The sequence below is a fragment of the Trachinotus anak genome, unplaced genomic scaffold (genome assembly GCF_046630095.1).
Source record: "Trachinotus anak isolate AG129_WGS33_773 ecotype Australia unplaced genomic scaffold, CSIRO_AGI_Tana_v1 ptg000008l, whole genome shotgun sequence".
NCBI lineage: Eukaryota > Metazoa > Chordata > Actinopteri > Carangiformes > Carangidae > Trachinotus > Trachinotus anak.
The window spans coordinates 26,741,715-26,756,416 of record NW_027273859.1 but is presented as its reverse complement, the minus strand read 5'-3'; the positions used below and the strand labels follow the sequence as shown (position 1 = coordinate 26,756,416).

The following is a 14,702-nucleotide window of genomic DNA, read 5'->3' as shown; positions in this document are numbered from 1 at the left end:
GTGTCTCATTCATCAGCTGCTGTTTTCATCAGTTTCACCACGTTCAGGGTTCAACCGTCAAGTTCAGATTCATCAGGGCTGACTGACTTCACACAGTGACACTGCATCACATATACACACTCAGTGTTACTTTGTCCACAGCTTCTCATTTCCATGTGACTCTTGTGCATCTCATCAGCAGAAAATACAACAAGTGACAAACCTCGACGCTGAGCTGCGACGAAACACAGATGTATCATATGTTACTGCACAGATGGCACTATGTAAGGGAAATCCTGCTGTATGTGCATCAGTGAGCATCAAATCCATACACTTCATTAACTATCAGGTTTTAATAGAAAAGTTCCAACATGAACCCAGCACTTGAGAGGGCAACAATCTACAATGTTCTTGAAATGATTACACACAGGAAAGTCAGTTTTGAGACAGACAGCCGGCCAAACAATCAAGTTAGTGGTATTGATCGGTAACCCCATCAATTCCCCGCTTCCCTCGCCAGTTATGTGTTGTGGCCATTTTGAGCTATAGGCTGGGGGATCATGAGCTGGATAAATGAACTCTGAGGATGAACACATACAGTAAGAGGAAGTCCTACTGTAAATGTACGGAGGAATCTGTTAAGAAGTTACGACCAACCTTAAGAGTGTGTGTGAGAGACAGATAACATATGGTGTAATTTTAGCTCGCCCTGAAGGAAGCCACTGCCAGGAGAGCAGAGCTGCTCCGCCAGTTCAGGAAGAGCAGCGTTTATCTGTCTTTTTTTCTAAATGAAACATCAATCATTTGCGGCTTGGGTCATGTCCAGCCAGATTGTTGCTTCATAGAGTCCAAAGTAGTGACCTGGAGTAATACAGCAGTTTGGAGTTTGCTTCACCGCTCCTCCAGTGCTGCAGCATCCAAACATTTGAGGTGAAAACACTGCTCTGAGGACAATTTAGCATGTGATATTATGCTACAGGAATTTTTTTCCCTCTCCTCCACCCTGTGTGGAGAACACTGACATATTGTGCAATGAGGCGAATAAACTCAGTGAGGAATCAGTGGCCCAAAGAAAATGAGACCCAGCGTGACGCAGCCTGTCGCTCCAGTCCAAAAGCTCCTGGTTGCTAATGAGGTCTTCTCATACATAGTGTCAGAGATCTGGACAAGATGTTGATCTGTTTACTGATTCGATTGGTGCTTACTGTACAGTCAATCAGTTAGTGGCAAAACAGCCGCGCTAAAGACAGAGTGATGGGTGACCACACACATCACACTGGGCCTTTTAAAGGTCAGCTGTCAATAACATGCATGTTGTCCTTGTCTCCAGCTGTCATGTGATAACATGACATTTCTACATAATATAATATGATATATTATGAAAGTGGAGTTAGCATGTTCTCCCTTGCATGTCAGAATTTTCTCCAGGTTCTTCCCACAATCCAAAGATGCGAGTTAGGTTAATTGGCAACTCTATATTGCCAGTAGATGTGAATGTGAGTGTGAATGTTTGTTTGTCTCTATATGTCAGCCCTGCCATAACAGGGTTATAATCTAATCTAATCTAATCTAATCTAATCTAATCTAATCTAATCTAATCTAATCAAACATAATATACTATGATATAATATAATGTATAACATTCGATGAATCACGACTCCAAACAAAGGTGTAGAGTTGGAATCATTTGTGTTTTGGTAAATAAGCTTATATGCTTTGCTTCCAAGAATTAGATGAGATCAATACCACTTTCAGTTATTATTCATTGATTATGGATCTGGAGCTGGGAGGCTGAGCTTAACATAAAGACCGGCAGCAAGGAGGAACAGCTGGCCTGGCTGTGTCCAAAGTTCAAAAGCAACAGTAACTCTAAATTTCACTCATCAATACATTGCATCTCATTTGTTTAATCTATACTCAGACAGAAATGTAAAAAGATCATTTGTTACATGCTAGTAATTCCCAAAAATATTCAACTCTTCCTTTAACTAAGCAGGAGAGGACAGAGATAAGACAGTTATGGCAGCTCTTTGAATGAAATAACAACCTGACGCTGCTCAATTTTATTCTGCTGATGTGAGCATATGCATTTAGCAAGCATCAGCGTCTTCAGCTGGATAGTTGAAAAGGCACATTGAGTAATTTAAAGAGCAAATCCATCAGTGCATTTAAGAAAAAGATTATGCTGATTTGAGATGCCACAATTGAATTCCCCTTTCAGTACCTTGGACAGCGCCACTGGGCCAGCTGTGCCAAAACGTCAATATTTAATAGAGAATAATCTCAAACTGCAATAGCTCAAACTGTCAGCATAAAAATCAATAGGCTAATGTCACAGGAGAACAAGGGCTGACAGTCCCAGTCCATCTCTGATTGTATTGTTCGCACTATAGATTGTTCCATCGTCAGACCGGCCACATTATTGAGCCAGCAATCGGAAATCAGAAGAAATAAAAGTTTATGTCCCCTGAAACGCTACAGGACTTTTATTTTGAAGCAATAACAGCAAATCTTGAGTTTTTATTAATGTGTAATGGAGTAACCTTAACAGGGCAAATGGGAGCAGATCAAAATGGGGCATGCACGCATCACACGTGAAAAATAGGTGAGACACTGAATCTTTAGATTACGTAACGCAGCTGTGAGGCTTGAGACGGGATCAGCTGTAAACGCCCCCTGATGATGTCATAGAAAATGTTCACACCAAATCATTTTGAAAGAGCAGTGACTGATGTGAAAAGTCCAACACTCAGCCAATTGACCAATGGTGTAACTTTGCACACTCACTCACTCACTCACTCACTCACTCACTCACTCACATTCGTGGTTGTAGTGCAACATGGCTGTGGCAGGTAATAGTGTTGACAGAAGGGGGTGTTAAACAGCATGACGACTGCTAAAGAAAGAGTCACAGCTGGAGTTTGTGTGGTTGAAAGGCAGCTCACTTCACCTTTTCCCTCAGATTTGAGCCAATGGAAAACATTAGTCAGGCTACCTGTGGAGGGTCCTTTGCTGGCTGAGCTCACCGACTCCCAGGTCTCTTTATGTTACTTTCCAGGCTGCAGGGAGCTGAGATGGGCTGAATACCAAAAAGCCTCAATCTCATGCTCTCTCTTACTTTCTCTGTAGCTTAATGCATCTGTTTTTTTTCTCCAGGGTCTCTCCTCATTGTAAAGGCACAATTATCTCTCCACTTAATGCGTTAAATAAAGTTGAACCAATCCCATAAAGCAAATCCAACTATCTTGTATCCACGATATGTTGCATTTGTCATAAACAGCCTAGTTTTCACATAGGCATAGCTGTGCATATCAAATCAAAAGCTGCTTTTTCCTGAAAACATCTGAGTGCACTGCAGGCACCACATGCTGATTTAGACTTCTATTTAAAATTCTTCTGGAATGGCAACCATGTCAGAACATGATGATAAGATGGTCCACCTTCCTGTATTCACTGGCTCTCAGAATGCCTCAAAATAGTGGTTGCACAGGTCTGTAGTTACAGTCATTCAGGAGTGATTTGCAAAGAGTGCTTTGTGATTTGTTTCTCTCACCCTGAGTGGAAAGTAGAAACCCAGAATTAACAAGATAGGGGGTGTAATGTGTCAGTGACGGAAATGCCATAAAAGAAATGCTATTTGGGTGAGCTATTAGAAATCTTCTCACTGAAATCTTTTTCCTTTGTTTTTATTTATGTGACTTAAGACTACAAGTGCACAATATAGAACAAGCTCTAAGAACAAAACAGGCGCCCACATGGTTAAAGCACAACCAATGTTACTGAAACAAAGAAAGACATTCTTCAAAAAGGCATCAAGTTTACAAATAACTTTTGGCTTCTGTGGTTGCATTAACATATTCATTCATTTCATTATGTTCACTTTCTTACATTAAAATGAAAATAACATGTGATACCCAACTACCATTTGCCCCTACAAAGATTGCAGATGCCAAAATCCTTGTGCCAAAATTACAAATATCTGCCTGTAATTTTGGTTGTCACACGACAGATGGTTTTAGAGTTTAATCTGTGAAATTCTACATTGGTTTGAACCAGTGAATGATGTTACACTGTTGTGTGAGCCAGAAGAAAAAGCAACTACGAACCTGTATCTGCTTAACCTGCAAGACCCACAGTGATGCAACTGAGTTACTTTACCTTGCATCAGCCTCCCCCAGTATGATATTATGATTATGATTGTTATTATGATTAACATTAAGATTATGATTATGATTGTGATTATGATAATGATTATTATTATTCTCTATCCAACTGTGTGAGTGGGTATCTCCCCAGCAACCCATGGACCATACTATTGCAGACTGTTTATTTTAACTAGTATTTCAACTTTTGTATGTTTTTCCAACATGTCTGATTTTCAAACCCTCACACTTCACAATATAACTGATGTAACTAACTAACTAAGATCTAGTGTAATATCTACAGGTAAATCAAACTTTTGCACAGGAGATCCATAATAGCAATCTTAAATTAACTATTATAATTCATAATGACAACACAAAATTTTAACAATGGACAATAGATAGATTTTCTCTAGTTTTATCACTTTATAACCCTTCTTCTTCCTCCTGCTTCACAGGTGAACGAGATTTACCACGACGAGTCGCTGGGCGTCCACATCAATGTGGTTCTGGTGAGGATGATCATGCTTGGATACGCCAAGGTGAGGTTTCACAGTTTCTCTATCTGTGTTGATCTGCCGAAAATTACAGAAAATGATAGAAACTCAAACAGAAGAGTGTTTTCACCCCAGAGTACAATTCTTCAGTGAGTGGGAGATGACTGTTGTGCAGCTGAGGGACAGAAAAATGCTCCTCCACAGTGTTTGATCACATCACACTGAAGTGAACTGTCACTCAGCAGGAAAGCAGTCTTCATGAGAGGACTGCAGCTCCTGATTATTTTCATTATTGATTAATCTGTGAATCTATTTCAACCATTCATTCATTCATTCAAATCAAAAAATGCAGCATGTTATGGAAAAAGCTGGAAGAAACAAATCATCTCCTGTGGAGGAACAATATCATCAGCGTAGTAAGAACAACTCAGTAACTAATCTAGTGAACACATACATAGAGTCATACGGTGTGGCAGCTAAATATCAGCAGGGGAAGAAGAACAATCCCTTTAAGAAGGACAACACATTAATTAGTATCGTAAATATATAGTCTTCAAGAATAACGTAAAAGGAAAATACACTGTTAGGTTCCCTATAAGGTTAGGACCCCGGAGCAGAGACGTACAGAGACAGGAGAACGGGAACTGAAGACTTCTTTAATAATACGAGCAAAAACAGTCCAAAACAAAGCAGGCAAAAGGAGGCAGGAGGCTGGCTGGCAGGAGAAACAGAGCGACGGAGAACCTGGAGACTGGGTAGCCGGGGAACAGCATGCAGGGAGAGAGCATGGAATAATCTGGCACAGAGTGGGTGATGAACCGGGTGTTTTAAACTGGCTTAATGACTAATGGGCTGCAGGTGGGTCAGGCTGCCAGTGCTGCACCACGCCCCTGCCACACACAAGCTCTGCAGGGAAAAACAGAAAAAAGGGAGGGGGAACAGAAAGAGAACAAAAAGTGCAACAAACAAAACATACAATTCAAAACCATAACATACACATCATTAAGAGTTAGCCCAACAGTAAACAGAAGACTGCATTAGTACGGTATTAGCCCCAGAGAGATAGCATCATGGTTAGCATTAAACTTGTCACAGAAAAACAAATTTAACATCTGAAATTCACACAAAAGAGCAACATCAAACAGTGAATCTCTATAACCATCAAAAAACCATGGATCAAAGATGCTTGTTGATATTTGCTTGATCTGACAAAATGATGTCAGCTAACGCTATGATAGCGCTGCTGCTATCAACAAATCGAAACTGACTGTGACATGTTCAGATTGCTCGTTGTGTCTCAAAGATATTTAAATGACAGTGAAATAAAACAGAGGAAATCAGCATCTTTGCATATTAAAGCTGTAACCAGTGAATATGAGACATTTAGTTAATCCTCCTGTTGTCAGACACAAACTACCCATTTAAAAGGTTAACAAACAAACATTGTCCTGGTTCTCTTTTGGCCCGGCATTTATAAAACCATTTACAATTACAATTATTGTTTCTAGCAACTTTTACATGTAGTAAAGAACAGATGAACTTCCAGGTCTCAGTTGACCGATTAATTAATTCATATTTTACCAATGAAGATCCACAATAACTCCACATTTTGTGAAATTATCCACAACAATTGGTGACATTTAATATATTTTGCCATTCAATGTTGACCTGAATATTTTTCTGCCTACTTGCCGGACTCTTATTGGCACAAATCTCCCTAAACATTGGCCAAAATGTTCTAGAAGCTCTGGCAAAGCAATGGCATGAATACAACAGAACATTTATGGGTAACGTGTTGGATGTGTTGGTGTATCGTGGCAGCTCAGATGCCCCCTTTCACCCTTTTCCTCCACTATACTGAAAGTCTGTACCTAACAATTTATTGTGTTTGCTGTGGGGAAACAAGGGCTCTGACCCAGAGGTGATGAATCAGCCGTCGTCTTTGGCTGCAACAGCAAACAAAGAGAAAAAGAAAGTTGTTTCAGCGTTTCTGCCTCAGTTGAGTTAAAGAGCAAAATCATCCAGGAATACCAACACCTCTACAGAGCGACAAGTCATCTATTCTCAATTCTCAATCTCATTTGTAATTTATTTCAAAAGCTCTCCAATTGTTTCATGCCTGCTATTAATAATCTGCTGACCTCCATGTGCAAAATCAAAATAATACCAATTACAAACACAGCATTCAGTCCAAATACGCTGCAGTTTTGTTGGTGATGCTTTCTGTTGTCATGCTGCTGAAACAAGCTTCTAATTGCTTCAGAGGAATGGGTATTCCAGCCTGGCAGAGCGTACTGGTGACAGACATTAATAATGGAGCAGAGATGCTAAATAGGGAAGAAAATGTATGCAGATTGCAGGGGTCAGCCACTCTCGCTCTCTTTCACACACACACTGTAAAAATGCAGGCTTGCACGCTCACACAATGCAGGTAATATGCAGTGTAAACAACAAACTGTGATGTATGTTTGCTTTGTAGATGGTGTAGAGGAAATTCAGCGTTGCTCTTCGCTTATTATCCCCCTCAGACGCCTCATGTTAAATCTGTGTCTACAATGAATACTACTCATACCAGTCAGGATTAACAACCCGTACAATCTCAGACTTCTGACAGAATACTAATGTGTTCATTTACACAGCCCAGCTTCATTGGTAAGCTTTTCTCTCTCTCTCCCTCTTGCCTGTCAGTCCATCAGCCTCATTGAAAGAGGAAACCCATCACGGAGCCTGGAGAACGTGTGCCGCTGGGCATTTGTGCAGCAGAAAGGTGACCCTGATCATGCCGAACACCACGACCATGCAATTTTCCTGACTCGACAAGGCTTCGGCCCCACGGGGATGCAGGGTAAGGCCCCCTGAGGACACACCGTCATGATTCAAATGAGTGTGTGCTGTTGCCTGCAGCATTTTGACCTGCCCAGTAATGCTAATCTGAATATAGTTACAAGAGATTATCCATCATAATACACAGCAGCCAAAGCATCCTGTCTCGCAAGATTTGTTACTTGTTCTTCGGGACTGAAACTTTGGTTTATTCTGAAAAGTCGTGGGAGGCTCAGACTGCCCTCGATTCATTTTAAGGGATAACACATCTTGTGTTAGTGTTAAAAGGTGAACTATTATGCAAATTTCACATTGCACATCTAACAAGCTGTTTTCAAGAAAGCTTAAGACACAGCTCTCATTTGGGAAATCGGTCCAGATTGTCTTTGAATGCATTTTAAATGCAGCTATAACAATTCTTCGTGCCCCAGTTGCCCGAGATAAAAACACAGAACCTTTGTCTCATCCTAAAAAACATCAAGCCCTGAACAATCAAAATGCCCTTTATCACCACCATCAAGTGCAAATAGCAGGACTGATCCTAACGCCCCAGAGCCCTTTTGTGCTTCATATTTGGCACCTTTCCCTCGTTCTATTCTTGTGGGTGCAGACCTGGAAAGGCTGGAATCTCAGGGCAATTTGTACTGTCTGCCAGATATTAGATATTGACTTCTTGCCCTGCTCCTATTTTCTCCACAGCAGCCAAACTGAAACAATGAGAGCTACTAACTGACCGTAGTCGACACTATTAAACACTCAACTTGCTTTATGCCTTTTTTTTTTTTATTTGGCCCTTTGAGTAGCAGCAGCATTTATTTTTCACTTTGCAGGATCGTGCTTTGGCTTCAGCTAATCTGCTAATTCCTTCTTTTTTTGTGGAGACAAAAGGGAAGGAATTAAAAAGGTGCAGCATACAAACATTTGCCAGACACGTTTTACATGACCGAGGCGTCTGCAGGCCTCACTGATACAGCGGCATTTAGTCAGATTTATAGAATGAATTCATGTTTGGTGCTGTTCATTTGAAAAATCAGAGCACTACTGCTCCTGCTCCTGCTGCCCATTAAAAGCTTTGTCAATAATCATAACAATAAAATATGTTAATCAGTTGTACGGCGTTCGTTGTTCAGAATGACGACATAATCATTTACAGGACAGGACACAGACCTCCATGGGTGTAAAGCAGAGTTGTAGCTACTACATGTGGATCAGAGTCTGTTGTGCTGAGCTGCAGTTATAATGGTTAGAATCAGATTTGTTTTGACTGAAATAACGAATCACTCCAACAATAGCGGAAGTTCCCATTTGTTGGTTACCCTTACTGTGTCGGTGTGGTGGTCCTGATGTGGGTGTGTTATAAATATCACAGAGACAGTTTCACAGGAAGCCAGCTCGCAACCAGATCGTTCCCCGCTTTATTTTTAAGAAACTTTAGACAGGCTGCACAGACGGAGTTGGAAAGTGAAATTGCAATAAAAGCTAAGAGCACTGATATAATATCTCAAAAGATACCATGAAGTCACAATCGATTAACACACATGCACGCACGCACGCACACACACGCACACGCACAAACTTTATTTATATTCTCTGGGGCCTTCAGAGAACAAACCAAACAATCAGAAATACAAAACAATTACATTCAAAAACATGAATATTCACAAGATTTAATAGATAGATAGATAGATAGATAGATAGATAGTCATCCTCTAGGAGAAATTTGGTCATTCATTTAAGAGTGCTTTGAAAATGAATATATACCAGTGTTGATCTCATCTCTCAGAGACTAAATGTGTTATTGTATACGATACCTGTCGACAGTATGAACACAATACTGAGGAACAGAGAAATATCATGTGCCTAAAAATGACAGTGACCATGGAAATTAGATAGAAACATATCACATGGTGATGTCACTGTAATGTCATCACTCCTATCCGTCTGCCCGTCCAGAGACTGATGGTGATGGTCACTCGATTGTGAACTGAAACCTCATCTGAAATCATTTTATGTAAACTGGGTTCATTGCATCAGAGTCTCAGAGAGCTCATCGAAACCCGCTCATTATTTTTGATCAGTCTCACCTTTTAAGTGACTTAACCTTAACATGTTGTTTCCAAATGCTGCTGCTACTGACGCCACTGCTGTCAAAATACTATAGTTGCCTCTAAAGTTGCGAGATGACAGGTCGTTAAAACATGGTTCAATGAACAGGCTACCTGCGAGTTAATAAAGTGACACTTTATTTCCAAAGCGGGGATCAGTTTTAATTGGGCAGTGTAAACAAAAAATACAAAATAAAACATTTTTTCTTTCATTTTATTTTGGACCACAGAAAATAAGCTAGACCTGCGACCTGCCTGGACTGGCTTGAACTTGTAGTTGAATTTTACATTTGGATTTTCACTTCTGAATTGCCCTTAAGTGTGACTGAAATAGTCGACTTTCAGGTGGTTGTCACGGAAACGAGAGCCAAGGTACATGGACAGAATATCTGAAAGAATGAAAGACTCTCTGTTTGACTGGATTGTACAGGAGGAACGTTTTGTTGTTACATCTCACAGACTTGATTAATGCTTGATTAATTAATTGCTATAAGAGGCCACAATGCACAGTATAGTGGGTGCTAACTAACTGTATCAAAAGGTAAAATGTTCATAGTGATGAACCTACAGATAATTATCACTTGAATCTGCAGCTCCCCTCTGCTTTAACAGAGCGCAGTAGAAAGTTTCAGCTCATTGTTTAGCTGCTCAGCTGCAGCTTCACTGTTCTGGGTACACTCAGCTCTCTCGTGATGCTGTTCTGGGCTGCGGCAGGCAGCTGTTGTCTGACAACTAAGCTCCGAAAACCTACCACCTGCTCAGCACCAAGCAGCAGACAGACACAGGTTTTGACTAGCTGGTGAACACAGTGGAGCATTCAGCAGCTGAACAGCCAGATGTTTCCCTCAGGTGTTGACTGAGAGCAACACAGAGCTAAAAGAGAGTGAATACTGACTCTTAACTCTTAATGAATGAAAATGTTGCTTCGTAACTACCAAATGTGTAAATAAGCTACTGTTTGCTGACTTGTTCACCATATCAAACCTTTAAATATAATATAAATATTTAAATAAAAACTTGTTTCTGTTGCCTCCAACAATCAAACAAACCTGACCTGTGACTCACAGATTAGCTTTCATGTAGTCATACTGATGCTTTTTGCTGCAGGTGTTTGTCCTTGCACATATGGACAGATTGAGCCATCTTACCAGGTGGTAGGTCATTTTCATGGGTGTGACCCTGTTCATTTAACCGTGTAGACATGGGGCTCTTTTTAACTGCCTAAAGTGCACAGTCTAAAGTGCATGATGCAAGTGCATTTAGTCCATATCACTTTTTCTACTTTAATGGTGGAAAAAATGGACTGCACTAGGCACATGGTTCAGAAGGGTTGTACTCAATCTCTTAATTAATCATGGGAGTGTTCTGGGCATAACAAGCTGTAAACCAATCAAAGTGCCCCATGTCTTTTAACAGCCAGGCCTGCTTGCACCTTGGCAGCTCAGCTCTACAAAGAAACAATGCCACAAATCACACCATTAGACATCTTTTATGTTATATTATGAGAAGTGTGAATACATTTTCGGTTCATTTTGAGACTGTGGTGGGAAATATACTCTAGGTGATGAATGGGAAACCCTGTGGCACACCTGCCTATGCGGGCACATATTGCTCTCTTGATAATTCGTCCTTAAAATAACAGTGAAATACCGCACCACCGACTTTAGACCACGTTTTTGTTGCTTGCTTTCTGCTGCCTCCAGATAGCAATGTGCTAACAATGCGCCTCAACACACCTCATTTTAAAACCAACACGTTCACGGGTGCACAGATGAGCATGTTTGGTGTAAGATAGGACCCATAGAGTTGTTCTTAATTGGGGCTGGTAACACTGATACCAATTCTACCATGATATCACTCTTTTTTTCAGTGTGATGAAGGACCTTATTTTTGAGACATTTATTTCAGTGGATCAACAAAAAACAGACATTAAGAGTTTTTCTGTTTTGATTCAGCGCAGTTGTTATGAACCAGTTTGCAGGATATCAGAGGTGGCACAATAGATCTATAGTAAGAGAGCTCACCCACATGCTGAGGACTTATGTCTGATCCCATGAGTAACACACTGAAGTGTTTCAAAGTCACTTCCCTGCATGCCAAGCAGCAATCAGTGCCTGCCTGCACACTGTAAGTGAAAACAACATGGCTCTATACTTTCCATACAGACAATCCTTTTATCTTCTTTATCTTCACTATCGCCTTGTATGTAAAGAACTTCGTCTAGTAAAATAGTAAAAGGATCAACGAGTTCTGTTCTTCTCCCAGTAGGTTTGGTACAGATGGAAAAAGGTCAGCGTTTGTGTTTTGATGTGCAGCAAGCAGTGCCTCTATTTCACACAGCCGACAGGAGAATTAAGCATCAGTAGCGGCGTTAAGATCAGCTTGTGACTTCTGCTCTTTATAAAAGGCAGGAGACGCTGTGGCAGTTCCCTTGGCGGATGCGCTGTAATTGAACTGATTTCAAAGCTGCATCAAAACATTTTACCTGCAGGATTTAAACTATTCAGGCAACGTCATCTAGCCTGCAATCAGTCACAGTACAGTATACACTTGTTTTTGATGTCAGCAGCTGCTCTTTCTGCCTGTGTGGTGCTTCACAGTTCTTAACAGGAACTGAAATGAAGGAGCGGAGCACAGAAGCAGGGTTTCAATGTAATGATTTTCATTGTAACAACACAATGCTGTTGTTATATTTTCTCTTGCTTGTAGCTGTAATTTCAAATTTCAACCTACAGTATGTCAACATACAGTCAGTGTATAAATTTGAAAGGTTCTTTTGGGAATTAATTTCTCCAGTGCAGTAAGAATGTGCACTAGACAGTTCATATTAAATGATTGTGGTTGAGTTCAGATGTCAGGAGGCAGAAGTATTTATCATAATCTTCGCACCGAGGAGAAAATGATGAGCAGTACTAAGAGTCATAATAGAAGCTACAAAGTGAACCACTGTCTAACAATAGGTGCACAATTTCAAATTGCTAAATTAAAAACGAGCAATGGAAACATGAATTTGGAAAAAAAAAAAAAACTCTCAAATGTCACAAAAAATATTTATACGCTTGCATGAGGTGGTTTTTCAGACTATTCTGAAAGGCAGGCTGCTGGAAATCCGTCATCATGTTTAATTGGAATGATATCGCAAGAGGAGAAAATCCAGCTTTATTCACATAACATCACTCAGTGGAAACACATTCGTTTCTATTTTGCACAAAACTGTAAAGGGAACCCGGCTGATGTGAGGCTGTTATGACGTGAACTCTTGAGATCCGAGTAAAGTTGCAAAATAACAAAACAACACTAAAGGGAAGAAAATTCCTTCACATATAAAGAATTAGCTGCTCATCTGTGTGTCAGTTGGTCGACCCACCACTTTTGTCCACACTGAAAAATCTCAACAGGCTCTTGGATGAATTGACTTAGCACAGACACTTAGGATCCCTAGAGGATCAATCCACAGACTTTGCTGATCTACTGACTTTGTTTATTGCTAATTGTGTCCAACATGTAAGATGTAATAATCATGATTGCATAGCAGCCTTTTGAAGGACAAGAAACAGACAGAAAGCTGTTTCTGTACTTTTTCTGGTGCTGTTAGAGTTTAAACTTCACTTTGATTGTAAGAATAAAGGACACCACATCAGATTTTTCTTCACTGTCTATCTTATATAAATATTTTGAAGCTTTTCCAAGTAGGGTAGAAGACACACTAAAATAGATAAGTGCTTCCCTCCTCCGTCCACCATCCACAGCTATAGGCAACAGTTATTTCCCAAAAGTGAAGAGAAAAAATTAGTTGTTTAATTGAGTGGTTCTATTTATTGGCACACTTAGGATCAGGCCATTTGTATTGCAGACTTATAAGGGATATATCGACTCTAGCTACTGCATTTCATCAATTTCCAGCTAAAATCTATTGGGAGCTGTTGCCTTTTTGTTGAGAATCAAATATGACAATTCCCACAGCGAGCAGCATCAGTGTTCTTTGATGCCATCAGGAACATTAAGTCGTGATTGGCTTCATGGCTTCCTGTTGGACTCCACCAGTGAAAGGCTGAATTATTTCAGTGTTGTCTGGGGAAAACATCTTATAATCACTTCTTCACTCTTCCCTTGGGCCATTATTAGATCTCGATAAAAGCATAGAGCCATGCTGTAGGAAATATGTTATTAAGCTTCCCTGCTTGAGTGTGACCAGTTTTGAAATGGAATCATTTTCACAGGCTTAATAAAGCAAAGCAACTGACCAGATTTCACCTCATGGACAGTGAACAGAAAACAAGAGTTTGATTTAAACAGTTGATGGTAAAGGTGGAATGGAATGCCAGTTCCACCTTCCCTAAACAGCAAATCTAATCCATCAAACAACACGGGAATAAACACAACCTGTTCCATGATGTAGGATCCTCTGTTAAGGTTGTCATGCTGTATTTCTGAAGCCTTCAGAGAGTCCACTTACACACACAGGCAGTTAATTAACATCTGATACTCCTCCACACAGCAGAGAGTGTCCTCCAAAAAAAAAAAAAAACACACATCGTTGGTCTTTTGCCGATCTTAAAACAGACAGGTCAGAAAACATTCGTCCTTGCTTGTCATCAAGGTACAAGGCTGCTGAAACGTCAACTTTGCTAAACAGGCAGAGCTAATGTGATGTAATGACAATTTTCTGTCAGGCATCTCATTCCACAAGGTGAGAAATATCTATTTAAATGGAATGACACATCATTCTGTCAAGTGGAGACAATTTTTCAAAAATCTTGAAAAATTGAGCTTATACATGTATAATAAAAAAGTGAGTGGCAGTTGGAGCCCTTCAGTACAGAGGAGAAGCAACTGTGTTAGAAAATATCTGTTTCTGGTTAAACGGTCAAAGGTTGATCAAAGGACTGTGATTAACGTGCAGAAGAAAGTCAGCTGTTACTGTCAAGGAGCATTTTCCTACGAAATGTCCAATTAAATGCTGTAATATTTTGTTACACCACTGACTGCAAGAGGTGACTTTTGGGAAACCTACTGATATATTCATTAGGTTAATACTCGCACATTCAAACCAGATTTGGCAATTTTTTGTTCCCAGTTGTGACACCAAAGATTTCTAAATTAGATTAAAAATAAGTATATTTAACCTTATGATGTGTCTGAATTCTGCACAAAAT

The 14,702-nt window shown here is 40.1% G+C and overlaps 1 protein-coding gene across 2 annotated transcripts in view; it reads left to right on the top strand.

Moving 5' to 3' along the window:
* adamts3 (ADAM metallopeptidase with thrombospondin type 1 motif, 3) overlaps positions 1-14,702 on the top strand; it is a 157,316-nt gene that overhangs the window by 75,386 nt on the left and 67,228 nt on the right. For both annotated transcript variants that reach the window (XM_071483902.1, XM_071483901.1), the window contains 2 exons: positions 4,580-4,663; positions 7,307-7,463. In XM_071483902.1, coding sequence (XP_071340003.1) covers positions 4,580-4,663; positions 7,307-7,463 — 241 coding nt within the window. The remainder of the gene's footprint in view (positions 1-4,579; positions 4,664-7,306; positions 7,464-14,702) is intronic.